The sequence below is a fragment of the Indicator indicator genome, chromosome 14, assembly GCF_027791375.1.
Source record: "Indicator indicator isolate 239-I01 chromosome 14, UM_Iind_1.1, whole genome shotgun sequence".
In the NCBI taxonomy this organism is placed as follows: Eukaryota; Metazoa; Chordata; class Aves; order Piciformes; family Indicatoridae; genus Indicator; species Indicator indicator.
Window position 1 is genome coordinate 4619612 of NC_072023.1, and position 27590 is coordinate 4647201.

The 27590-nt window shown below is 43.9% G+C and overlaps 1 protein-coding gene across 1 annotated transcript; it reads left to right on the plus strand.

Annotated features, from left to right (window-relative positions):
- The first annotated feature begins 1711 nt into the window (after nucleotides 1-1711).
- SLC17A8 (solute carrier family 17 member 8) lies at nucleotides 1712-27590 on the plus strand. Its single transcript, XM_054386590.1, has 12 exons — nucleotides 1712-1854; nucleotides 8396-8648; nucleotides 11161-11279; nucleotides 16120-16234; nucleotides 16682-16769; nucleotides 19310-19396; nucleotides 20429-20568; nucleotides 21209-21358; nucleotides 22337-22469; nucleotides 23938-24048; nucleotides 25345-25472; nucleotides 27252-27590. Exons 1-12 carry the CDS (start codon nucleotides 1712-1714, stop codon nucleotides 27588-27590), a joined length of 1806 nt encoding a protein of 601 aa, XP_054242565.1.

The window sequence follows — 27590 nt, forward strand, 5'->3', positions numbered from 1 at the left end:
TAGTCCTTTCCAACCCAGGCCATTCTATGATTCATCCTAAGAGGAGGGAGAGGGAGTGGGAGAGGGAGAAAAGAAGAAAAAGGGAAAGGAGAAAGCAATACTTGTGAGCTGAGGAAGTTTTGCTTCGCTGGAGTCTCTTCGTTGCAGAACTGGTTACAGTTTCTTTCTACTCTTTGCATAATTCATGTGCTGTAGAGCAGTATTGGAAAACTCCAGTCTCAGCAGAGCTACCTCCCACATTGTGCTAACAGAGTCCTCCCATAGCCAGCAGTAAATGCAGCTAGGGCTGTGCCGACAGCCAGCTCTCAGCACTATTTGCCTGCACGCATGTAACAGGACTCCTCCGGATGTATTTCTGTCTAGTTGGGTCAAACAGCAACTACTCTCACTGCCAGCTCCAGGACTGCCTGGGAAACCCTCTCTGTATCATGTCTTGCTGCCCTGGGAGCAGCTGCACCCCTTCCTTACACTGCTCAGGCTTGAATCAATCTGGCCATCTCTAAAGCTGAGCAAAAGGAGGAAATTCCTTCTAGTTTCTCACTCCAGTTCTCTGGCCCTGCTGCACCGTAGCCCACTGGGGCATGCTAGCAGCCAAGGCAGCGAGGTCACCCCTGTGGAGAGCACAGGCTCAACACATCATGTGCATGCACGAAAACAGTCTCCCTTTCTCAGAGGGAACACAGACAATGAGGCCTAGCAAGCTAACTGCCAGACATCAGAGCTATGTTTTTAGGGATAAATACATACAGAAGTATGTAACAAAATAGTCTTCCATTTAAAGAAACCTGCATTTGATGGCATTTGGGTACCCAGACAGCATTTGGGTGCCAGAGCTTTTCAGTGGTGCCCTGGGATAGGATAAGGGGCAATGGATACGAACTAAACAAAAGGAGTTCCACCTCAACATGAGAAAAATCTTTTACTGTAAGGGTGATGGAACAGGCTGCCCAGAGAGGTGGTGGAGCCTCTTCTAGATTCTTTCAAGACCCACTGGGATGTGTTCCTGTGCAGCCTGCCTTAGGTGTTCCTGCTTTGGTAGGGGGGGTTGGACTCGATGACCTCCGGAGGTCCCTTCCAACCCCTACTGTTGTATGATTCCATGGTATGAGTGGAAGGTACATGTGAAGGGAAACTGTAGCTTGAAATAATTCCCTCCCTGCAGAAAGGACTCATGCATGTTTAATCAACTTCTTGCCTTTGCCATAGATGAGGTCTTATTAACAAGCTGGAGTGGCTTGAGGACAGGTATTGTGTCCGTTACTATAGCACCACCTTGCACAGGAACTCGGCATGAAAGAGGCAGGGAAGGGAGGGAGGGAAGCACTGAGGATGAGACCCAGCAAGGCAGCCTGAGGTTCTCCCGTGGAGCAGGCAGCTGTGTCCTGCCCAGGGACACCAGCCCTCAGCAGCACCTCCAGCTTGCCAGCTGCAGCCCCCAGACCAGCTGCCTCCATCCAGGTACTTGACCCTGCACAGATGCACGGCAGAGCTGCTGCAAGTGACCGACCAGCCCCTGCGTGCTTCTGACTGGCTTTTGCTCCAGAGCTCTTCCCAGCTGACTTTCTGGCTTTGGAAGATCTGGTTTTCATTTTGGTTTTATTTTTTTCTTCCATGCATCTTTCTTGAGCAACTGGTCCTTATCGCAGAGGTCACTGAGGAGAGCAGTGGAGACTCCCGAGTCTGGCATTGGGAAATATGACAGCAGAAGTGAATGCTTGTTAGCAGAAGGGATTTACTGAAGAAGGAAGACAAAATGCCTTTCAAAGGGCTCAGTTCACTGAAGGAAAGATTCTTTAACCCAGGAAAGGAAGAGGTGAAGAACACCATTAGTGACTCGCTGGGGAATCTAAGAAGGTAAAATCCAACAGAAAAATTCCCAAATGGGTCCATTGGTTCAATTTGCTAAAGAGAAATGAAGTACCAGAAAATGGAAAGCAGAATTTAGAGTTGCAGAACTGAGTTCAGGTAGTGAGAGACATCTTGCTGCGAGGCAGGAGATGTAAAAGGAGCACTGTTACAGCACGGTAGGACTGTAGGTGATGGAATATTTATGTTAAACCATAAAGTGAAAATAAGTTTTAAAGTGTGTTCTAATATTAAAGAGAGCACGGGAAAGTGTTTTAAATTTAAAAAAAAAATTAAAATAATTAAATTTGAACAATTCTGTGGTTTAGCTTGCATGAGGAAAAACTGATGATTTAAGGGGAATTCACACTCCCAAATGAAGCTGAGAAAATGTATGAAAATTCTGAGAAAATTTATTAAAATCTTGGTCCAAATCAGTAAGGGAAAATTATTGAGTAGAGACCTGTATGTGTGTGTTTACCAAGACTAATAAATTGCAAAGAAAAAAAAAAGGAGAAGCAGCTGTTTGTTAGCCAAAAGAGCAGAAAAGATTCAAGATTTTTTTCTTAGTCTGACAGTTTATGAAACAGCAACCTGATTTTTATTCTTTGGTACATGGAAATATGGTGTAATAAATGACTACTTTGATAAAGGCAAAGAAGTTTCTCATTTAACTGGAAGATTATTTCTATTAGCAATGGCCACTGACAACATTTATTTGTGTAATCAATAGATAATAGTGTAATCAATAGATAAAAGCAGAGGATTCAGTGGCATTTCTTGCATGCTTGATGTTAAGTGTTTTAAATCTGCATGGATCAGGCCAGCATTTTAACTGACTGGGTTTTTACTGTTTGAATTCTCTTTGCCTTTCATATCCCTCCCTTTCATTTCTTTTGGGAATGCTATTTGGAGTTGAAATACCGTTCTTGGCACATCTAAATATGCCTTTGCTAACAAGAAAAGGTATGATAATTTTCAGGTATTCAGCATGTATATACAAAAAAAAAAAAAAAAAAAGTAAGAACAGTTTTAAAGAGGTTACCAATGTGCCCTGGTAGGTTGCCAGCTGCACTGTTTCTATCCCATGTGAACAGAGTGTCTGTGTTCCACACAATTTCAACTTAATTTTTCATTTCCAGTGTAAGTCTAACATTTAGCTCTTTTTACTCTTACAATACTCTAAGTAATTCTAGGGATTCTACTTTTCTTTTTGAAGTCATGCATTCAATTCTCTCTTCTGTGGGCTCTGCTGGCCGCCTTGATCAAATCCCTGTAGGTTTGATATTCAGTGGGTGTGAGATGTGGCAGTAGACTGGGTTTGCTATGTGGAAATGCTGTGCAAGCTTTCAAGCATCTAGATGACTCTCCTCTTCTAGTCATATATCCAGCAGGTCATGGTGGTTCCTTCACAGTTGGTAATACTGGCATCCAACTTCAGTGACATTGCTACTGAATCAAACTGAATCAAACATAGAAGATTTCAGCTCAACGTGAGGAGAAACTTCTTTACAGTGAGGGTGACAGAGCACTGGAACAGGCTGCCCAGGGGGGTTGTGGAGTCTCCTTCTCTGGAGACTTTCCAAACTCACCTGGATGCATTCCTGTGCAGACTACCCTAAGTGATGCTGCTCTGGCAGGGGGGTTGGACCTGATGATCTCTTGAGGTCCTTTCCAATCTCTGATATTCTGTGATAATGTGAAAATATGAGTTGAGATATAAGAAAGGTTGATGCACTGAGTTATTTTCTGTTTTTACTGTGTGCACAGCAGTGCCTTTCTTAGACCTATTAGCCAATGGAGGAAATAATCCAAATGATTAAAGTTGCTTTGCTATGTCTGCAACCAGGTCTAAGTAAGAACCTCTGTGAATGGAGCAGGCTCTTAGGAATTATGCAGGAATTATTTGAAGGTTCCTCTAAGGAAGGAAACATGCAGGGTTTTGACTTCAGCTGCATATTCTACAGCTCAGCCTACAGATGGGAGCATACACTTGTATTTTAACATGATTGTATGTATTTATATATACGAGCTGCAACCTCAGCTTTGCTTTACATCATGTCCAGTTGGCTTTGCTATGGTGTAAATCAGAAAAGAATTTGGTTTCTGTTCTAGCATTTGATGGGTGATTAATTGTATTAATGTGCATCTTGATTGAGGGGGAGGGGAAGGAAATCAGAAAGAAATGAGAAAGAAATCAGAGCTGGGACTTCAAAAATCTTCTAAGTTTCTCAGGAAAGAAAGCTTTTGCTGCTGAGGTCTTTTTGGCAGGTACAAACACTTTGAGTCTTCTGTGAACTTATTGTAGCCAAAGAAAAAAATCATGAACTAAACTAAAATCTCAGGCTCTGACTACCCTGAAGATTTCAGAAGCCTTGGACCAGCTGATATCACCTGTGAGCTTACTGATGAAGTGGGAAATGACTAAGTGGGTTTACACCTCAGTAATGTCACTGTTAACATGAAAAGGTGTATGGACCATGTCACACAGCACAAACCAGCCAGAGAGGTCCCATGCACTGAATGAACTAGGATGGTTTGCCTATCTCTCCTGGGATTTTGTACCAATGCATCAGTTGCAGAATTTGGTATAGAAAATTATTACCTGAGCAAATCCCTAAATGAGGTCTCAGAAGGCTGTAGTTGCTTCAGAGAAATGATGTTTTTCAGTAGTCAGTGTGTAGGCTTCTGAAGTTATGGCAGGATCAGCAGTAGTATGTAATGACTGATGCTAGATTTGTAGGTGTGTGGTTTGAATGTTGTGTATGATTGCACCACAGCTGCCTGTGAAAGATTGTAATATCTGGTGAAGCTCATTCTAGAATGTGTTCTAACTTTTGCCTGTTATGGTAGAGTCTATGAAAATGGCATGAGTCTAGTTGATCATTTGAAGAAATAACTCCTGTGTACCATAGAATCATAAAACCTCTTCAGTTGGAAAAGACTTCCAAGATCAAGTCTGTTGACCTGACACCACCATGGCCGCTAAGCCATGTCCCAAAGTGTTGTGTCCACACATTTTTTGGAACACCTCCAGGGACAATGCCTCCACCACCTCCCTGAGCAGCCTGTTCCAATGCCTGACCACTCTTGCAGGAAAGAAATTTTTCCTAACATCTGACCTAAACCTTCCCCTGGCCCAATTTCAGCCATTTCCTCTTATTCTACCACTTCATATTAGGGGGAATAGACTGACCCCCACCTCACTCCAACCTCATTTCAGGGAGCTGTACAGAGCAATAAAGTCTGCCCTCAGTTTCCTCTTCTGCAGACTGAACAATCCCAGTTCCCTCCACCACTCCTTATAAAACAGATGAGTGTTCTAGGGATTTTATTTAGGAATTTCTGCAATTTTCTTCATTATTCCAAAATTCTGTACACATCAGAGCAGTCACTCAATACAGAAGAGAAATTTTGCATGCAGACATTATGACATTTGGGCATAATGACATGTATTATGACACAGAGAACCTGAATATCTTCAACTACATTGGGTGTTTTTTATACTTGCCAAATGCTGCCTGTTTGCTGAAAAAAAGGTCCAGGTTGTAAGGACCAAACATTTCCCATGCAGAAAAATCTCTCATGCTTTAGTCAGATAATTAGAGGAGAGCACTTGCTATGAAGCAGTTTTCTTCTAAATCATTGCTCTACAACAGCTGAAAATTCTCACTAGCACTGCCAAAATATATGGATTAATTGGAAGATATGACTCTCATCTCTTCAAGGAGTTGCCATACTTCCATTATGGTTTAATAAAACAAAGACAAAAAGCTAGATCAGGCACTGTCTGCACTGCTAATGCTTCATCTCAGCCCCACATTGGGGCTGCTATTGCAAGCTAGTATTGTCCAAGACAGATCTGCTATAGAGGGGATAACATTAGGCTTTGGGGATGTGAAATATGCTGTGTGCATCTGGGATCATGGATTAGTCCACAGCTTGCTTTTATTAATGAGCAATTGAATACAATGGCAAAACAATTAATTTCTCCACAAAGGCAATGCTGGCTCGTAGTGCAAGTCCTGGCACACTGCTTCTAACAGTGAATTTGGAGCAGAAGGATGTTTTAATGCCTATCTGAATTGACAGCCAGCTGAAAACATCCAGCTGAGAACAGATGTTTTGCCTTTGCATGATTTAATCTTTGCCAGCTGCCCAGAATAATGCCCCAATTCAAGCCTAATGTCTCTCTTATAGAGAGCCTGGTAAAGGTATTAACATTTGAGAAATTGTACTTTGATTTAATTCAATCAATATCTTAGATTATGTTAGAGAAAGACAATTGAATTACTTCTTTTGGTTTGTTAATAAGTCTTTGGGCATGACAGCAGCTCTAAAAAAAAATAATTATTCAATTGTCTTTTCACCTCCTGAGGTCTTTGGTTTTAGTATTTTATTCAGTTTACACCTACCTGTATTAGCACACAGAGCATGGAATAGATGGTGTCTTCTTTTCATAGTCTTCTTTTAAAGTGTCTACCTGCTTTAGTCTCTGGACTCTCATTTCACTAACAAATGCTGCTTCCCTAACAGTGAATCATGAGATCTCAATCACCTTCAATAACTCCACAGTAATATCTCATTTCCTGTGCTACCTTGCTTTAATGCAAAAGTCTTCCCTCCAGCCTGACAATGAGCTAATGATCTAACTTTGCAGTTAGTACTGCTCTCAGCAAGGGATTAAATCAAAACCCCTGGGAGTTCCTTCTGGCTCAAAACACTTGAATTCTAGCATTTCCTGGAGATGTGAGCTGATGGACTGTAACATGCTTTCTTTTTCTTTTGCTCAGGCTGACCTGATGGGGTTTACAATATGATGCAAAAAATAATGATAGAATAAATGCTGCACCAATCAGCCTGTAGCTGTAAAGCCTAGAAATGCTGATATAGTTAAATGAAACTTCATGTTGGAAAGATATATTTAAGCTCACAGGAAGGATCCCAGGAAGCCATACTTGCCACCTTGCAAAACCTTTAGTATATAGAGTACTACATTAGGCTGGAGCAAGGTGGGGGTCAGTTTCTTCTCACATCCAACAAGTGATAGGACAAGAGAAAACAGTCTCAGGTTGTACCAAGGAAAATTCTGGCTGGATATTAAGAAAAAATTTGAAACAGAAAGGGTTGTCAGGCATTGGAACAGGCTGCCCAGGGAGGTGGTGGAGTCACCATCCCTGAAAGGATTTCAAAGACACATGGAAGTGGTGCTGATGGATGTGCTTTAGTGGTAGCAGCTTAGCAGTAGTGGTGGGATTGTGAGCTCTAGGCAAGCAGTTGGAATTGATGACCTCAAAACTCTTTTCCAACCTCAACAGATCGATGATTAGATTATGGCTAGTACATTACAGATGTACAGGATCTGGATAAAACTGGTATTAAATCACTACTGTTCACCCAGAAGACCTCACTAGCTCCTGTGTACATCAGCTGGCTGTAGCTCATCCATGTATGCTTTGGCAACATTTCTTTGGATGATTTTAGTCTGGCAGCCATAGTGTGTTAGACTTTGAATGCATTCCTTCTTTCACACATCTGACTGAAACAAGTTGCTCCTTACCAAGGTGAATGAAATCATTGCATCATCTTATAGGGCAATCTGGGCTTCCCTTAGATTCAGTAACAGTTCATATTTTCACAGTACTGAGAGTAAACTCCATGGCAGACACAAAATCATGGAATCCTGGAATGACAGAATAACTTGGGTTGGAATGGACCTCCAAAGGTCATCTAGTCCACCCCCCTCAATGAGCAGGGTGAGATGGTTTAAAGCCATGTAGATCTGTGCTGGGTGAGATGGTTTAAAGCTGTGCAGATGTGGTGCTGGGTGAGATGGTTTAAAGCTGTGTAGTTGTGGTGCTGGCTGAGACGGTTTAAAGCTGTGCAGATGTGGTGCTGGGTGAGACGGTTTAAAGCTGTGTAGATGTGGTGCTGGGTGAGATGGTTTAAAGCTGTGCAGATGTGGTGCTGGGTGAGACGGTTTAAAGCTGTGTAGATGTGGTGCTGGGTGAGATGGTTTAAAGCTGTGCAGATGTGGTGCTGGGTGAGACGGTTTAAAGCTGTGCAGATGTGGTGCTGGGTGAGATGGTTTAAAGCTGTGTAGATGTGGTGCTGGGTGAGATGGTTTAAAGCTGTGTAGATGTGGTGCTGGCTGAGATGGTTTAAAGCTGTGTAGTTGTGGTGCTGGCTGAGACGGTTTAAAGCTGTGCAGATGTGGTGCTGGGTGAGATGGTTTAAAGCTGTGCAGATGTGGTGCTGGGTGAGACGGTTTAAAGCTGTGTAGATGTGGTGCTGGCTGAGATGGTTTAGTGGTGACCTAGCAGTGTTGGGTTAACAGTTGGACTTGAATTATCTTAAAGGTCTTTCCAACCTAAAGAATTCTATGCTGACCTCTCAAAGCTTTTCCATCACTCGTCATCTCAGCAAGAGACAAGCTCCTTCCTCGGAGATGATGAGCAGCTGCCTGGAGCACATGACTGCTGATCTACCTTTCAGCAAATTTTACTGAGGAGATAAGGCCTTCTCATTTTTTTTTTCTTCATCCACTTAGGAAAATCGATGGCACCAACAGAGAGCAGGACCACATTGAGCTGACAGAAGAGGGGCGGCCAGTGCAGGCGAGCGGCCGCAAGCTGGCACCCTGCGACTGCCACTGCTGCGGGCTGCCCAAGCGCTACATCATTGCCATCATGAGCGGCCTGGGCTTCTGCATCTCCTTTGGAATTAGGTGCAACCTGGGTGTTGCCATTGTGGAAATGGTGAACAATAACACTGTTTATGTTAATGGAAAACCAGAGCTGCAGGTGAGATGAAGTCTTCCTCTCAGTGATCTGAGCATCACAGCACCACGTTTTGCGTTCCGGTTTGGGCACATCCCTACAGGAAAGTCATTGAGGTGCTGGAGAGTGTCCAGAGAAGGGCAACAAAGCTGATGAAGGGTCTAGAGAACAAAGCTTATGAGGAATGGCTGAGGGAAATGGGATTGTTTACTCTGGAGAAAAGGCTGAGGGGACACCCCATTACTCTCTGCAACTGCCTGAAAGGATGTTGGAGTGAGGTGGGGGCTGGTCTGTTCTCATACGCAAGAAGTGACAGGACAAGAGGAAACAGCCTCAAGTTGTGCCAAGGGAGGTTCAAGTTGGATATTAGGAAAAAATTCTTCAAAGAAAGGGTTATCAGGTGTTGGATTGGTCTCTTCTACCCAGTATCAGATGACAGAATATAGCCTGGAGTTGTGCCAGGGGAGGTTTAAATTGGATATTAGGCAAAAATTCTTTACTCGAAGAGTGGTCAGGGGTTGGAATAGGTTGCCCAGGGAGGTGGTGGAGTTGCACTTCAGGACATGGTGGTCTTAGGTTGACAGTCAGACTTGCTGACTTTAGAGGTGTTTTCCAACTGAAACAGTTCTATGATTCTCTGTTGAAGTACTGCATGTACACAGATCACAAACTGAGGGAGAGAGACACCTCTCAGTACACATAGATGTGTAGGTGCTTAAGTCCTATTTAGGTGCTGAAGTCATAGTAAAAATCTGTGTGATGTGAGGATCTGCAGTATCACAGAGGATGTCACAGTGTCACAGCAGAGATGAGACTGAATTGGCTTGTGTGTCTTTCAGCTGGACACAGAATGTGTTGCAGAGGCAGAGGGTTTCACTACTTACTCTCTCTCAGGAAGCATGCTCTGATTCTGCTGTAGAAAGAATTCTTAATTGCTGTGTGCAGCACTACACTCACTCTACTCAGATCAGTAGATTATTTTCAAGACCTTAAAGCAGTCCCTGGTAATAAGACAAGAGGTTTTTACAAGTTACTGACGATGTAGACTGCTGTCCAGAGGTATTCAGAGCAAGGTGCAAGGCTATATTCAAATTTTCATTAGATGGTTCACAGCAGATGCTACAAACCTTTAACAATGCACTCAAGGAACTTCAGGTTCAATGCACACCTTAGTTTCCCCAGTCCTATGCACACCTTAGTTTCCCCAGTCCTATGCTGATATATGACTGTGATATCATGAGGCCATTTATGCTCTTTATGATCTTGAATCTTTACATTTGCTCTACTCATTGACTTAGTTTTAGAATTTTTTTTTTTGCCCTCACAAATTATTCATAGGAATATTGACTCTTAATTTATGATTCCCCATGTGTGTTAAGGTCTAGGAGAAAAGCTGCTACAGAAGAACAAAATCTCACCCCAGAGAACGGAGGCTTCCGCTATGTGCCCACAGTGGCTGGGAAACTCAGAAGAGGTAGTTTAAGGAACTTTGGAAAAATTCCTTTCACAAATCTCCTGTTACACTACTTGGGCATAAGTACCCCCCAATACAGGAACATTTCCCATGTCTCATGGTGTTTCTGCCTTCAGAAATTACCACCACCTGGAACCCAAGATGGAAATTGCTGGGAGAAAAATCAGGTTTTTAAACCAGAAATGTAACTCAGCACAGGAAAGTTGGTCTCCTGTCAGAACACATTGATGAGGAGGGAATCCTCTAGCTCTGTGCAAAGATGTCTGGCTAATTAATGCCATCTTTCTCCCTGCAGGTCAAATGATGAGCTGGTTTTCAGTTTGCTTATTTGAAGAGAAATAAATGGCAAGCTACTGGGGAAAATTTTCTCTTTTTACACACATAAAGTAATACAGAAAAAAAAGGAAAAAAGATAATTTAAGGGTTTTCACTCTAGTTTTCATTTTCTGTAGTGTTTTAGTGGCAATTTTAATTCAGAATCTAAGACATCTGTGCTGCTTCCTCACATGATGTGTAGCCACCTTTCCCTGCCATGTGATTCACATAAAAATGATGATGGAGAGCCTGCTTTCTCTTTGCTCCAAAATAGTCCTCTCAAAGGAGAGCTCAAGGAGAAAAAGTTGACACTGACCTTACAGTATGATTATACTGAATCAGATCCTGTCTGACCTCCTAGAATGGAGGGCAGGAGGGGCACCATGGATTCACCTTTCTTTTTTCCTCTGTGTCTTGCCCTGAGCTTTGACTATCCCTCCTTTAAAGAAGGTAGGTGAAACAGGATCATCAGAGAACAAAAATGTCCTTGTTCAGGAAGAGCCTTGAGAAGACTGAAGCTGCTTGGTATCCAAGGCTGGGGTATAGGGTGAAATAATTTCTCTTGGCTCCAGACATTTTTGGCTAGGAATCATTTATGACCAGCCTGTGGCTGGCCTTCTGTAACCAAACCCAGTCCTACAGATGGCATCAGGGTGGTGACTTCTGTGTGAATTCCAAAAAGTGGTGGCTATCTGCATGGCTATGAGCATGCTGCTTCTTACCACATTTTCTTTGTTTCCTTTCCAGAAAGCCCAATTCAACTGGGATCCAGAGACAGTGGGACTCATCCATGGCTCTTTTTTCTGGGGTTACATAGTGACACAAATTCCAGGAGGCTTCATCTCAAACAAATTGGCTGCTAACAGGTAAGGAAACAGTGCTCACAAAAATTTAGCTTCACAGCCTGATGGCTTTTTTTAAATGATGAAATGTGAATTAATGTGTTTCAAGAGAAGGCTCTGGGGAGACCTTGTATTGGCCTTCCAAGATCTGAAGGGGACCTGCAAGAAAGCTGGGGAGAGACTGTTTAGAAGGGCTTGTAGTGATAGGGCAAGGGGCAATGGTTTTAAACTAGAGAGGGCAGGTTTAGACTGGATATTAGGAAGAAGCTCTTTACTTTGAGGATGGTGGAGCACTGCTGCAAGAGATGGTGGAGGTCCCATCTCTGGAGAGAGCAACCTGATCTAGCTGGAGATGTTCCTGCTTACTGCAGGGGGTTTGGACTATATGACCTTCAAAGATCCCTTCCAACTCAAACCATTCTATGAGTCCATGATTGTAGATGTGAAACAGAACGTGCAGGATTTATGTTTATGCCCCCAAGTGGTACTTGATCGTTATTATGGCTCCATTGCTGACCTCACAATTTATCTTGATCATCTCAAAAATTCACACCTTTCTTCTCTAAACAATAATGCTTTTTGGAGAGTGTTAGGAAAAGAACACCTGATGTTTCAGACAATGGCTGTAGCATTTGTCTTTCAGAAGTTGTCTTAGTGCTTTTTAGCTCAACACCAAACAGAATCTTCCACCAAAATTTGACTTTTTTTCCTTTAAATATTCCCAGTGAAGTGAAGCTGGGTATGTAGGAATTGCAGAACTATTTATGTTCTGAAGACCCAAATTCATCCTTGTGCATACAGACATCCTTGCCATGGCAGGACACAGCATTGACTCTGATTAGGATTGCCTAGAACTTGTAATAGAACCTCATGCTTTCTGTTTGGTAAACTCTGAGCATCTCTGAGATTTCCTCTCTGTTCATTGTGTTTGTGGCCTGATTTTTATTTTTATAGCTGAGAGTATGAAAAGTAGTTGTTTTTGCCAAATGTAACTTTGGTTTGGGGCTTTACTTCAAGAAGTGTTCAGAACTTGGAACATGATCACAAGAAAGAGGGAGATTGTTTGAGGACAGCTGGTTGGGTATGATCTCATGAGCTGTGCATGCTGAGGGCTTTTGGGCTCTTCAGATGGTTGGCACTCATTTCATTCTCTGCAAACAAAATGTGACTTATCTACAAATGCTTTCAAAGCTGGAAATGGTCTTTAAGACCAGCTACGTATTTTCCTCAAATCAAAGTACTTTGCTCTCTGCAGTCTGCAAAGAGCTAGAAGGGTGCTGCCTGACAAGACTGCCTGGGCATCCCTCCCACCCATATGCCCTTATGGAGATGACTCCAGGACAGAATCATCCCATAGAACTGCTCAGAAGTTCAGTCCCAACTCCCCTCTGTCCACAGCCAAAAGTTACTCAGGTTTCAGTCTGCACTGCTTCTTCAACACTACCAACATCCTCAATTATTCATTTCTCTAAGCAGAGTATTTTTCCATCTGCTGATTAGACCAAACAAATTAGCCAAGCTTAATCATTTCCCCAGCCTTTCTAGTCTTGCCACCAGCTTTTGTAGCAGAAGGGTTTCAAAACACAGATGTGCACATTGTTGGCTGAGTAATTCAGCATATTATTAGTTTAGCCTTTGTTTCCCTAATTTTGTTGCAGAGTATAAAATTAACCAAGTTTTCACTGCAACTCGATGGATTCTGCCAGCAGACTGCTTCCTTAGGTAGGTGGTGTGCCTATGCACAGAAAGCTGAATTTCTGTCCCCAGGACATTTCCAAACTCAGTCTAATGCTATCTTACAGCATCACACTGTGATCACCTATCAGACTGGGTTTAGGGGTAGAATTTGCTGAGGAACAACAATACTCTAAAAGCTGAGCTCAAAGAGAATTCCTGTTTGCAGAAGCAGGATTCACAGGTCTGGCTAACTCCATGTTTTCCCTTTTTCTCTTGTTTACCCAACCAATTTCTGCCCTGAGGAGATTCACCAGTGGTACCAATTTCAGAGGGGTTGCACAGAGCTGGAAAGGAGGAAATCTGTGGCCATTCTGTGAACCCATCAACTCCTGAAAAGACAAAAGCTTTCTTTTGTCCCAGCTGCACTCTGACAATGAGATGTATTATTCTGGCTCTCTCCAGCAGTTTTCTGTCACTCTCTCAAAGTGGGGAGCCCAGAACTGGACAAAATACTCTAGAAGAGGCCTCACGAGCAGAGTAGAGGGGCAGGAGAACCTCCCTTGACCTGCTGGTCACACTCTTAGTGCACCCTAGAATAAGATTGGTACCCTTGGCCAAAAGGGCACATTGCTCACTCATGGTAAACTTACTGTCCACAAGGCCTCCCAAGTACTTCTCTGCAGAGCTGCTCTCTGCAGTTTTTCTTGCCCAGGTGCAGGACTCTGCACCTGTCCTCATTGAATTTCATTAGGTTTCTCTTTGCACAACTCTCCTGTCTGTCCAGATCTCAGTCTCTAGAGCTAGCTGTTTGGATAACCACAGAATCACAAACATTCAGGTTGGACAAGACCCTCAGGATCACCAAGCCCAACCAATAACCCTGCTCTACAAGGTTCACCCCTAAACCACATCCAGATGACCCTTGAAGACACATCCAGGGGTGGTGACACAACCACCTCCCTGGGCAGCACATTCCAATGCCTGATCATTCTTTCTGTGAAAATGTTTTCCCTGATGTCCAGTCTAAACCTACCCAGTCACAGCTTGAGGCCATTCCCTCTTGTTCTATCACTAATTACCTGGCAGAAGAGACCAGCACCAGCCTCTCTACAATGTTCTTTCAGGTAGTTGCAGAGGGCAATGAGGTCAGCAATGAACTATATTCTTATTTTTTTTTTTTTTTTTTACAACTTTTTCTTCACATGCTTGTTAACTTACACCATTTGCAGTGGTTTCCTGAGATTGTCAACAGTGCTGAGACAACAAACCTGACACCTCTATTAGTGGCAATGAAGCAAGGTGCAAAGCTGTTTTCATCACTGATTCTAACAGGGAGCTAAGTTATAGTTGTCTCCCAGTTATATGCATACTTGGCACTGAAAGCTGGCTCCTGAATGTTGTTTTTGTCAATAGGTTTGTAGAGTTTAGTTGAAAGAGTGCTGATCTCTGACTATAGATTCTTCACACTGTAACACTACCATTAATCCTGCTGTGAGTGATAAGAAGAGATTAAAGGAATAAGTGATATATATATTTCAAGAAGAGACTGAAATGTAAGAAATGGAAATATTTAAAAGGGGGGGGCAGGGAATGGCAAGAAAAGCTTTTAAAATTTTATAAATATTTTGAAGCAGAGCATGGTGAGGAGCTATGCATAAGATATGTGTAGAAAAATCAAAAGGGAGAGAAATGCGGCTGATTTCTGATCAGAGATCTGCCTAATGCTATTCATATGTCAAGAGGAAGTTCAATGTCTCTCTCTGAAATGCCACATGCATAGCAAGACAATTTAAAGCTTGTTAAATGCCACTGAATTTGAGCGGTTTGGGAAAGGAACATGAATTATGGTCCAAGACCAGCAGCATGCTGCTAGCTGACAGCAGTGTGGCTAGGAGCGGAGGGTCTTGAACAAAAGAGATGTCCTTATTCTCAGGGTGTCACTTGGGGTCTTGGAACAAGACAGGACAGCTTTGGGCTGACCTCCCACCTCCGAAGTGCTGCAGTCCTCAGGGCCACCAACCGCTGCAACTTTGTAGCTGTAGAATGAAAGTCTGCCACACAAAAGCAGCCTGCAAGGAGCCAGACGTGGCAGCTCTGAATTGCAGGCAGCACGAAGACGACAGTAAACTGCTGAGGATTAGTAGTAATCCCTGCCTTTAAATGGTGCTTGGCAGTTGTGAAGAACTACTCTGGTGTTTTCGGGTGCTGTAACAGGATCTTAGAGGGGATCCTGATGTATAGCAGCTTCCACGGGTGGTGGAGTAACGAACTCTCGACACTCAGAGTGCATAACACAGCTATGGAACCTCATTCATTGCACAGAAAGAAACCCTGACTCAGGCAGATGTGAAAGTGTATGAAATCTAATCAGCTAAGTGCAGCTCATTCCTACCCATGGCAGTCATCCCACTGATTGTTACACTTCATTGCCCCCAGTCTCTCGGTTTTCACTGGTGCCCCTTTTGTGGGGCAGCAGCCTCAGGGTTTGGTTGGTTGGTTGGTTTTTTTTCCCCACATGAACTCCTGATGTCTTTCCACAAGCTGAGCACTTTTCCTTTGCCTCTGCAGCGTCAGTGCCTGGCCAGCCTGCAGCCCATGCCACGGTGCAATGACTGTCCTGCAGCACAGTTGTCTTTCCTGCCCACTGTCCCTGCTGTTTATTGGCACAGGGCAGGAAGTGTGCACACTTCCTTGGTTCAATACAGCAAAGCCTGTGTCTGTGCAGGGAAAAACCCCCACAGACTGTGGTGAGTGAGGCAGACATGGCTCTGAGTGCTGCCCCAGGGCCTCTGAGTGGCCTGGACTCAGGGATGCTACTTGGATCCATTACCACTACTCAAGTTTCTACTGTCTGTTTTTTCTATCTGGTGCCTACATTTGGGAAGCTGCAAATGATTTCCCACAGGCACTGGCCCCAGGTGTATTTAGAACCTCAAATGGCTTGTGCCCAGCTGCAGCAAGTGCTATTCCCAAGCAGGATAACAAAATGCTGATATGCTTTTCTTAAAGGTTGTCTTGTAGAACCTCACCACCACCACCACCACTCCAATGCAGTTACAAAGGACACTTGTAGCTATTATTTGGGTTGATAAGATTGTGAGGTTGTCTTTGTCACTGTACCTGGAAACAGTGCTGCTTCTGGAAAGCAGACAAGAACTATATTCCCTTTCATGTTACTTTCCTATAGGGTATTTGGAGCAGCTATCTTTCTGACATCTACACTGAACATGTTCATCCCCTCTGCTGCAAGAGTGCATTATGGCTGTGTGATGTTTGTAAGGATCCTGCAAGGACTGGTGGAGGTAGGAGCACTCATCATTTCAGTCCTTTCATGTATCATTTGGTTTTGGAGGTTTGGTACTGAAAAACCGTAAGATCTTTTCTTCAAGCTATTACTTGTTACTTATATTTAAAATGAGCTTTTTTTTTTTTTTTTTTTTTTTTTAATCATACCATTTTCTATTTCAAAAGTTTGTTTAAAAAGAAATCAAAAGTTTAGAGTGTAATCTCTTTTTAGTTTACTTTTGCCATCCAGTGCATGTACCAAACAGCATTTTCACCCCTGAACATATTTTCCATTTAAGTGATTATCCAGATCAATTAGACATCTTTGTACCCAAACAACAGAGCTCTTTCAGGTTCATCTAACCCTTTCCATGGTGACAAACAGCTAGGCAGACAGTATGAGCAACTACTTGAAGTGGAAATGCAGTGACAGCAAATCATATGGTATGTCAACTGTCCCCCAGGGTGTCACCTACCCAGCCTGCCATGGGATGTGGAGTAAGTGGGCTCCTCCACTGGAGAGAAGCAGGTTGGCCACCACATCATTCTGTGGTAAGTAGATTTGCTAATGAATAGAGCATTACCCAATGCTCGTTAACAAAGCATTTGATGCTTTCAAAACTACAAGCATCTCATTTCCTAGAATAATTCAGAACATCACCTCTCTCATGTGAAGCCTCTGACACTGTCTTATGCTAAACCCAGAAGTCCAGGTTGCATGAATTCTTCCTAGAGTCTTCATGGAAATTCCTTGCTAGGCACTTAAATACTCATCTCTTTCTACAAGCCCCTCAGAAACATAGTTCACCTATGGAAAAAACAAGGGGTGATGGATACAAGTTACTGCTGAGGAGATTCCAATTAGACTCCAGAGGAAAATGTTCACCATGAGAACAGTTATCATCTCCCAAGGGAAGCAGTGGATTCCCCTACACTGGACAGTTTTAAGAGCTTGACAGGGTGTTGGACCACCTCATTAGGGGCTGCCCTGCTGGAAAGCAGCTCCACAGAGAAAGGCCTTGGAGTTCTGGTGGACAGCAAGTTCTCCATGGAACAGCAATGTGCTCTTGTGGCCAAGAGAGCCAATGGGATGGATCAAGAAAGGTGTCCAGCAGGGCTAGGGAAATTCTTCTACCTCTCTACTCTGCCCTGCTGAGACCACACCTGCAATCCTGTGTCCAGTTTTGGGCTCCCCAGTTCAAGAGAGACAGAGACCTGCTGGAGAGAATCCAAAGGAGAGCCACGAGGGTGATTAGGGGACTTGAGCATCTCCCTCTGAAGAGAGACTGAGAGCCCTGGGGCTGTTTAGTCTGGAGAAGAGAAGACTGAGAGGGGATCTGATCAATGTCTATAAATACCTGAGGGGTGGGTGTCAGGAGGAGAGGGCCAGGCTCTTTTCAGTGATGCACAGTGATAGGACAAGGAACAATGGGTTCAAACTTGAACATAGAAGATTTCACCTCAGCATGAGGAGAAACTTCTTTACAGTGAGGGTGCTGGAGCACTGGAACAGGCTGCCCAGGGGGATTGTGGAGTCTCCTTCTCTGGAGACTTTCCAAACCCACCTGGATGCATTCCTGTGCAGACTACCCTAAGTGATGCTGCTCTGGCAGGGAGGTTGGACCTGATGATCTCTTGAGGTCCCTTCCAACCTCTGATATACTGTGAGACTGTGATTTCAGCTACACTATCACCTAAAATGGTTGGACCAGATGAATCTTGGGGTCCCCTCCAACCTGGCATTCTGTGGATATCTATTTCCCAATCAGAAACATTGACATAGAGCACATTTTTAATCCTCTTTCTGTGCCACCTTGTGGTGGGTTGAAAATTCCCTCCCCTGACATTAATTTTGCCAGACCAGCTCAAGTGGAAGCAAATGAAAGTTTTATTTGCAAATGAAAGCTTTATTTACAAGTAAAACTACAATCTACAGTGGAATGCAATGAATATGTACAAATATACAGGATTTATTTACAGATATTTACAATTAACAGAACAGCACAAGGACTCCCCTGGCCAAAAGACCAGGGAAGCTGCAAACAGCTTCTCCCTCCCTGCCTCCCTCTTACTGCCCTTGTACAAAGGGAAGAGAGAAAGAAGCAGAGATATATTAAACTTAGCCAAAATAAAAGCAATGCAGCCAAAGTCAAACAGAAGCATGTTAGTATCACCCAGGCTGAAGCAAGAAGAGAAGAAGAAAAATTGTTTTGGGAACCAAATCTTATAGGAGATATCCCTCCAATGGAATTGTTTAGAATAATCATTTTCCTTTTTACATCCAATAGTGGTTTATTTACATTTTTACTACTTTCTGCTCAAGATCTGTGCAAAATTTTAAAAGCATAGTCTAAAACTACCCACCCCCCCCCCCTTTTGCCTCTTTATTCCAGCTCTTTATTCACACTGCTGCTGTGAACTAAATATGGTTAAACAGAATCAGGACTGGTTTGAACACTCCCAGTGCTAGCTGTACTTGTGGGGTCATTGGGCTAGAGGCACAACAAGACCCTCCCAGCATATCTGCAACCATCAGGATTTCTGGACACCAAGAAGGCTTTTGAAATTTGGGCCATTAGGTTCTCTGGAGCTGTCTTCATATGCCAGAGGGTTAGGAGGGTGTCTCCACTTCAATACATACAGCTTATGCCTTTGTGGTGGTTTGCCATCAGCTCTAGCTTTGCAAAGCCCATTTCCCACAGGGCACAGCCCCTCTAGCTGAGGCTAGTGACACTACACCAGTGAATGCCAGTCCTTCCTCCCACCCTAACATAAAGTTTATAATTGCCATCCCATTCTCCAGATTTCCAAGAAAGCATGGTGCCAATCATCATAGAATGGTTTGGGTTGGAAGGGACCTTAAAGATCATCTGGTGCCAATCCCCCTCCCAGGGTCAGGGACACCTACCACTAGATCAGGTTGCTCAAGGTCTTGTCCAGCCTGGCCTTGAACACCTGCAGGGACAGGGCAAGGGGCCAAAGGCATTCCTCCAGTGCCCCCATTAGCACCTACCTGAATCATCTGCACAAGAGGCTGGGCTGGGCTGGCCTATCATAGCTGAATTGTTTTCTTAATCCTTTTATCTCCACAGGGTCCTATGCTGGTGCAGTGGTTGCCATGCCACTGGCAGGTGTGCTGGTACAGTATATTGGATGGTCCTCAGTCTTTTATATTTATGGTGAGTTGCTTAACATAAAGAATCTCTGCACCTAAGCTGGTGCTGCCAGCACTTCTGTTTATCCTGTGTAATAGGTACAGACCAAAGGCATTGGAATGTGCTGCCCAGGGAGGTGGTTGAGTCACCAGCCCTGGATGTGTTTCAAGGTGGTTTGGATGTGGTGCTTGGGGATATGGTTTAGGGATGAACTTTGTAGAGCAGGGTTATTGGTTGGACTTGGTGACCCTGAGGGTCTTGCCCAACCTGAATGTTTCTGTGATTCTGTGGGCTGGGGGAATGAAGATGTTGCAAATTAATATCTCAATTTATTCTCTACTTATTGCAGCTTCTGAAGGCTTTTAATATGTCATCATCTGTTTTAAAATGGTAATGACCAGGCTCCAGCCCATGGTCACCAGTGACAGAGTTGGATGCAGTGGCAAAGTTTGCTCTGTGGCACACACACACTCAGGTGGTAGGTGTCCTGGAGCACACACTGACAGTGCAAGCTGCAGCACGTGCTGCTAGTGGGCAGCTGAACACCTCTGATACCTTCTGCTCTGGGACACCTGCCCCATGCTGCTCACCCTCAGTAAAAGCAGTGCCAAGTGGTCCCATCAGAGGGGTAGGACCTTGTGGCTGTGCTGTGTTGCCTCATGCTTCCTCCCGTGGCACATGCCGGAGCTCTCCAATCCAGCCTTGCACATCAGCAGCCCAGTTATGGTAGATTTGCTCTGTTTTCTCTGGAGACACAGAGCACACTTTCACACAGGTTGTCACCATGCTGTCATCAGTCTCTTTTCCTTCCCCAGGTTCCACCTAAAGCTTTGCTTCTGCCTTTTCTCTGTCCTCTGCATATCACATAATACAAGTGACAGAATGCTGACATGCTTTGCAAGCAGGCATACAACACACACAGAGTCAGCTAGCACATCTTCTGACTTCCCAGGGCACATTTGCTACACAGGTTTGGTTTAACTGGCTCTTGAAACAAACTTCAAGGCCTGCAGGTACTGGCTTTTAAAGCTGAGCTTCGTTTCCCTGCCTCTTCAGGAATGTTTGGGATTGTTTGGTACATGTTCTGGCTGCTTCATGCCTATGAGAGCCCTGCTGCACATCCAACAATAACCAGTGAAGAAAAGATCTATATAGAAACAAGCATTGGAGAAGGAGCCAGCCTAGCCAGTGCAAGTGTGAGTATAAAAGGCTTTTCTGGTTATGATATGTGAGCACTTCACATGAGATGAGAGCATGTGACTGGATGGATGCTGTGAGCTGTGCAAGAGAAGCAGAATTGTTTGCTGTTGGTTTTTAGGAACTATTCCCTCTACAGAATTTAAAGGATCAGCCTTCTGCAGCTTGCTGGAATGGGTCCAGAGGAGAGCCACAAAGACGATCAGAGGGCTGGAGCCCTATGAAGAAAGGCTGATTTGGAGCTGTTCAGCCTGGAGAAAAAAGGGTTCCAAGGAGATCTTACAGCAGCACTTCAGTATCTGAAGGGGACCTACAGGAAGGCTGGGAAAGGGCAGTGTAGAAGGACTTGTAGTAGTAGAATGAGGGACAATGGTTTGAAACTAGAGCAGGGTAGGTTTAGTTTAGACATAAGGAAGTTCTTTACAATGAGTGGTGAAAGAGTGGAGCAGGTTCCCCAGAGATGTACTGTAGTCATCTTCAAACTCTTCTGCCACTCAGCTAGGAGATGCTGTTCACTTGCACTAGAAGTGATTGGCAGTGTAAGCTAGATACAATGTACTGGACTCTTTAGTCTGGGCTCTTTATTCTGCCTGCTCAAAAATGCCTTTATTTATTTTCTTTGTAATTTATGTTTTCTAGAAATTTAGCACTCCTTGGAAGAGATTTTTCACTTCAATGCCAGTTTATGCAATCATTGTGGCAAACTTTTGCAGAAGCTGGACCTTCTATCTGCTCCTTATAAGTCAGCCTGCTTACTTTGAAGAAGTCTTTGGGTTTGCAATAAGCAAGGTAAATGTCTGAGATGAAGCAATGACCTTCAGGCTTCACCCTTCCAGATGCAGAGTGCTTGAGGATCCCCAGATATGTCTAGAGCCCTTGCATTAGAGTATTCATAGTAGTTGGGATCACATCCTTCTGGTGGTCTGATAAAAGCTTGCTTGCATCAAATTACTAGTAAAAGAAAAGAATGGAAAAAAAGATTTGGGAAAGAGGTGTTTAAAAACAAAATAAACTCACAAGGTACATGACTGGAAAAGCATATTTGGTTTGGAGCTGGCAGTTCCTTGCCAGGTAATATTTTCCCCTCCCATTACTTTTCATGGACAATAAGGGGTCAGATTCTCTATGGATTGATATTCCCTGCCACTGCTACTTCATTACTACTTCACTGGTTGCCAGCCATATGAAGATGAGCCAGCAGTATGCTCAGTTAGCCAAGAAGGCCAACAGCATCCTGGCATGGATCAGCAACAGTGTGGAGAGCCGGACTAGGGAAGGGGTCATGCCCTTGGACTCAGCACTGCACCTTGACTATTCTGTATAGTTTTAGGGGCCCTTGCTACAAGAAGGACATTGAGTTGCTGGAGTGTGTTCAGAGAAGGGCAACAAAGCTGGTGAAGGGTCTAGAGAAAAAGGCTTATGAGGAGCAGCTGAGGGAACTGGGATTGTTCAACCTGCAGGAGAGGAGGCTGAGGGGAAACCTCGCTGCACTCTGCCACTACCTGAAAGGAGGTTGTAGTGAGGTGGGAGCTGGTCTCTTCTCCCTACTATCAAGTGATAGAATGAGAGGAAATGGCCTGAAATTGTGCCAGGGGAGGTGGAGATTGGAGGAAAAGTCTGCAGTGCTCCCACATAAGGATGAAAGCTAAAAATGTGCCTGATGTTTGGGTGGGTGGAAGAGGTGAAGAAAAGATACAGTTCTTGTTCTTTTCCTCCTAAATCCTGTGGCAGAACACTATCAATTAGCACTCATTTGTTTAATTGCAGGTGGGCCTTTTGTCAGCAGTTCCTCACATGGTGATGACAATCATAGTACCCATCGGAGGGCAGCTGGCTGACTTCTTACGGAGCAGGAAGATTTTAACCACTACCACTGTAAGGAAGGTCATGAATTGTGGAGGTACTAACTGCATTCTGAAAGTACAATGCCTGCCTTGTGTGCTGCAGCTGATGCAGACACCATAGTTGGGTCCAAGTTACTCTAGAGTGCATTTGCAGCTGGTTAATCTGGAACATTTAATGGAGAGCTGAAGTTAGATGTGCTCATGGCATAAATCCTTACTCAACATGAGCATGTTTTTAAAGAGGGAGGAGGCAAGAAGACTGGTTAATAATGAGAAGGGTAATAAGAACTGGCCTAGAAGAGTAATCTGAACAAACAAGCCTTACCCTCCAATTCCATACAAAGCTAATCATGTACAGTGGTGTTGGAGAGCCCACTTCTCAGTGGATACAGCCTTGTAATACCTGGCCTTGTTCCCATATGCTGCCTCCAGCAAAACCCACTGGCAATTTAGGCTGAAAGGGCTGGATGAAAGAAAGGTGGAGGGTGGACAGACTCATTTTTACTCTGCACAAAATAATTTGTCTCCAGTGAAGTGACCGAACTGAAAAAATCAATGACGTCTACATGTGTAGGAGAGCAAAAATTTCAAGCCAGATAGTGTGTGGAATCATCCTCCCCTGCCAATTCCTGCCAATTCCATTATTTATGGACAGCACAGGTAGTCCAAAATACAGATGACTGCAGTCAGAGACTCCATGCAGCTTGGCTATGCATCTTCACAAAGGATTCTCAGATTCATTATATCTTCAGGGCATATTTACAGTGTCTTTCAGAAGAAAAAAAAAAGCAACAACACAAACAACAACACCAAACCTCAAAACCACCAAAACAAACAAAACCAGACCCCAAACCAAACAAAACCCCCTAAAACCAGTAGGGTTATGATGTTGTATGTTAGCAAATGTCCATTTGCAGCGATGGCAGAGACTGGAAGTTCCCTTTGATGCTCAGGGATGCCCTATTGTGTTGATGGCTCATTGGTCTGAAAAATGCTCTTTTGTTCCATTTGCCAAGGACACCACTCCATGTTTTTCCAGGCTCAAGAGGGCTCTGGGCAACCTGGTCTAGTTGAGGATGTTCCTGCTGACTGCAGGGGGGGTTGGACTAGGTGACCTTCGTGGGTCCCTTCCAACCCAGACCATTCTATGATTCTATGATCACTGCAACCACAAGGAATTGAAGGCAGGAAATCTTTTTCTCCTTTCCCTATCATGTTTGTGTCTTTCTGAATTTTTCAGCTCTTTGCACAGAGTCACTTTCTCCTCGTGCCCCTGCACAGCTCAGTGAGTTAGCTTTGCCAGCTGCTTAGGTCATTTACACAGCACTGAGGAGAAAGAAGTATATTCTCACACGAGAAATATTCAAACATTTCTGTGAATCCACAAAGCTCCCAAGTCTGCTCAAGAATAGCTGTAAGATTGAAAACATTTTGTTTCATTTTAAGTTGCTGCTCTGGCTAGACCTTATCTCTGTAACCAAGAGTAATTGAAATGTAATTTATTCCCATGTGTTTCATTTAAAGGCTTTGGGATGGAAGCAACCTTGCTTTTGGTGGTTGGCTATTCTCATACAAAAGGTGTGGCTATTTCCTTTCTGGTGTTAGCAGTAGGCTTCAGTGGCTTTGCAATTTCAGGTAAGAAACTGATTTTATTAGCAGTGGTAAAAGTGCTGCTGTTATCCTCACTGATGTTACTGTCATGATTTCTATGAATCTCTTTCCTCTTAGTGTGGCTGTTTATGCAGCATTCTCTGTTTCTTCCCCCCTCAGAAATTATTTCAGTATGTGTGAAATGTGTTGCTTGGAAGGAACCTGTCCATTATTGATTCCAGTTTACACCAGCTTTGTGCTGTTATTTTCTAATACACTCTCACAGTGTCAGCCACTTTTTATTCTCCCATAAACAATATCCTTAAAAGGAGAGAGAGAGAGAGAATTACTCCAGAATGAAGAGCTGCTCAAAGGCTATCAGTTGCAACACTGCTGCCAGCCCTAGCTGCCAGTTCCTGCTTTCTAGGTCAGTCCTCTCCCTTCTGTGTTCTACAACCAGCCCTTCTCCAGAAAAAGCTGTTTCTAACACTTTCATGGGTCTCACCAGGCTCAGACTGACTTTTGGGGCTCCATCAGTACAACTGTTATTAAAAAAAATCCCTTTTGTTATGAAGATGGAAGACCATCAGCCAGCAGACTGCAAGAAGCTGAATCTCTTGAGCAAAACGGAGCAGCAAAGTAACTGCTGGTCTTGAGTTCTTTCAGGATTATGCAGATGGGAAGTAGTTTTGCTACTCAGTCTTGAGGTGTTTGCAGGGCAAACCATTTCTAGCAATCCATTTTCTTGTAGGATTTTCCCAGTACTCTACTCTTTACTATATTTAATCCCTTGAAATTCAGCATCCTTTCCTGTGATTGTACATAGTTCACATGACTAATTTTCATTACCTAAAGCGAGATAATTATCTGAGCTGCTGTTCTTATTTCTTAGTAAAATATGTACCTGGAAGAGATGTTAAAATAAGGGTAGTAAGGGTAGAAACTTTTCCTACTGGTTTATATATTTATTTTTTCTCTATCATGTTGTTAAACTGCTACTTAAAGTAGCAGACAATGTGTATTAAACCCCACTACTACCCAAATAAAAAGATATCGGACATTTGACAAATGTGAGGCATTCATTCCTGAATTTCAAATATTTGCTGAGTGCATTGTTTCAGTATGAAAAGATGGGAAGCACAGATCCTTGGAATTAGGCCAACCCAAACCATATTTTCTATACAACATTGTCCTCATAGGTGGGGAAAAAAAGAGGATTTGAAAAGCAATGAAGGCTTGCAACGTTTTTCTCCCCAAGAAAACTCTGCCCTTCTCTCTCATACATATGGTAATGGGCTTTCCTACCTTCCTTATGCTTCCATTGTCTCTGCTTTGCTGCAGGGTTCAACGTGAATCACTTGGACATAGCCCCGCGGTACGCCAGCATTCTGATGGGGATCTCCAACGGTGTGGGGACGCTGTCGGGCATGGTGTGCCCGCTCATCGTCGGGGCGATGACAAAACACAAGGTAACAGCTAGTCAAAGAGGTCCCTGCTCACTGTAGGAGGGGCTGGAGAAGCTCACCCTCAAGGGGCTTTTCCAACCCGAGGTGTTCTAGGATTTCTCCGTGTTTGCTAGGAAAAGGATTAGGTAATGCAATGAAAGTTATGAGATTTCTAAGCTTCCTGGGAACTCCGTTTCATCATCAGTCTCTGCAACTGTTTTCTGTTGTTTGAAACATTTACAATATCTCAGGGGCCAGATTCTTGGCTATTTAAGAGGTTGGGTCTCTGCAATATCTCCATGCTACTGGGTAATCTTATAGGACTTATAAAACTCCTCTATAACATGAGGATGCTTAGGGGACTTGAGCATCTCCCCTATGTAGAGAGACTGAGAGCCCTGGGGCTATTTAGTCTGGAGAAGAGAAGACAGAGAGGATCTGATCAATGTCTGTAAATATCTGAGGGGTGGGTGTCAAGTTGAGGGGGCCAGGCTCTTTTCAGTGGTTCACAGAGGTAAGACAAGGAACAATGGGTTCAAACTAGAACATAGAAGATTTCAGCTCAACATGAGGAGAAACTTCTTTACAGTGAGGGTGCTGGAGCACTGGAACAGGCTGCCCAGGGGGGTTGTGGAGTCTCCTTCTCTGGAGACTTTCCAAACCCACCTGGATGCATTCCTGTGCAGACTCCCCTAAGTGATCCTGCTCTGGCAGGGGGGTTGGACCTGATGATCTCTTGAGGTCCCTTCCAACCTCTGATATACTGTGAAACTGTGAACACATCCCTGGCAGGGCTCCTAAGCAATCACTGACTTAAATTAACTTAGTTGTTAGAGAAATCCTTGTGTTTCCAACCCCACTGATGTTTCACATGCAAAGGCGAAACATCACTGTGAGGAAATAAGATAAATCCCATATTTTCTTTTAGTAGTCATTGCTAAAAACCCCCAGTCTTCACAATGACACTCATAAATTGTTCTCTAGTGGTCATTGTTCAACATTGTTCAAGCTACAGGCTTGGGGCAGTGTGGTTGGAAAGCTGTCTGGTAGAAAGGGATCTGGGGGTTCTAATGGACAAGGAGCTGAATATGAGCAAGCAGTGTGCCCAGGTGGCCAAGAAGCCAATGGCATCCTGGCTTGGATTAGAAATGCTCTGTCCAGCAGGAGCAGGGAGGTGAATTGTCCCCTTGTACTCAGACCTGATGCAGCCACACCTTGAGTATTGTGTCCAGTTTTGGGCACCTCAATATACAAGAGAAATGTGGAGGTGCTGGAGCCAGTGCAGAGGAGGGCAAGGAAGCTGGGAAAGGGCCTGGAGAATAAATCTTATGAAGAGCAACTGGAGGAGCTGGGGCTCTTAAGTTTGAAAAAGAGGAGGCTGAGGGGAGACCTCATCGCTCTCTACAACTACCTGAAAGGACATTGTGGAGAGGCTGGTGCTGGTCTCTTCTCCCAGGGAATTTGTGATAGAACGAGAGGGAATGGCCTCGAGCTGTGACTGGATGGGTTTAGACTGGATATTAGGAAACATTTTTCCATGGAAAGAGTGGTCAGGCATTGGAATGTGCTGCCCAGGGAGGTGGTTGAGTCACTGACCCTGGATGTGTTCAAAGATGGTTTGGATGTGGTGCTTGGGGATAGAGTTTAGGGGGTGAACTTTGTAGAGTAGGGTTATCAGTTGGACTTGGTGATCCTGAGGGTCTTTTCCAACCTAAATGTTTCTGTGATTGATTCTGTGTGCTAATTCATGGTCCAATTCAGACAGTGAGTGATGTTTCTCTTTCCTGCAAACCATTCTTTCAGACCCGGGAAGAATGGCAAAATGTCTTTCTGATCGCCGCACTGGTGCATTACAGTGGAGTGATATTCTATGCTATCTTTGCTTCTGGGGAGAAGCAGGAATGGGCTGACCCTGAAAACCTCAGTGAAGAGAAATGTGGCATAATTGATCAGGATGAACTAGCTGAAGAAACAGAGATGAACAATGAAACTTTTGTAAGTCCAAAGAAAATGTATGGTGCTACAAGTCAAAACTGTGAAGTCCAGAGAAGGGAATGGGGAAAACAAAAGCAAGTAACTCAAGACATGGAAGAACAGACTTCTTACCATTATGAAAATGGAAATTTTCAAGATTTGTCATAG

Bases quoted from the DNA above. Each gene is read 5' to 3' on its own strand.
- SLC17A8 (XM_054386590.1), top strand. From the start codon at position 1,712: ATGCTTGTTAGCAGAAGGGATTTACTGAAGAAGGAAGACAAAATGCCT. The intron at 11,280-16,119 runs GTAAGGAAACAG...ACTTTCCTATAG, and splicing joins AACAAATTGGCTGCTAACAG to GGTATTTGGAGCAGCTATCT. The intron at 20,569-21,208 runs GTGAGTATAAAA...TATGTTTTCTAG, and splicing joins CCAGCCTAGCCAGTGCAAGT to AAATTTAGCACTCCTTGGAA.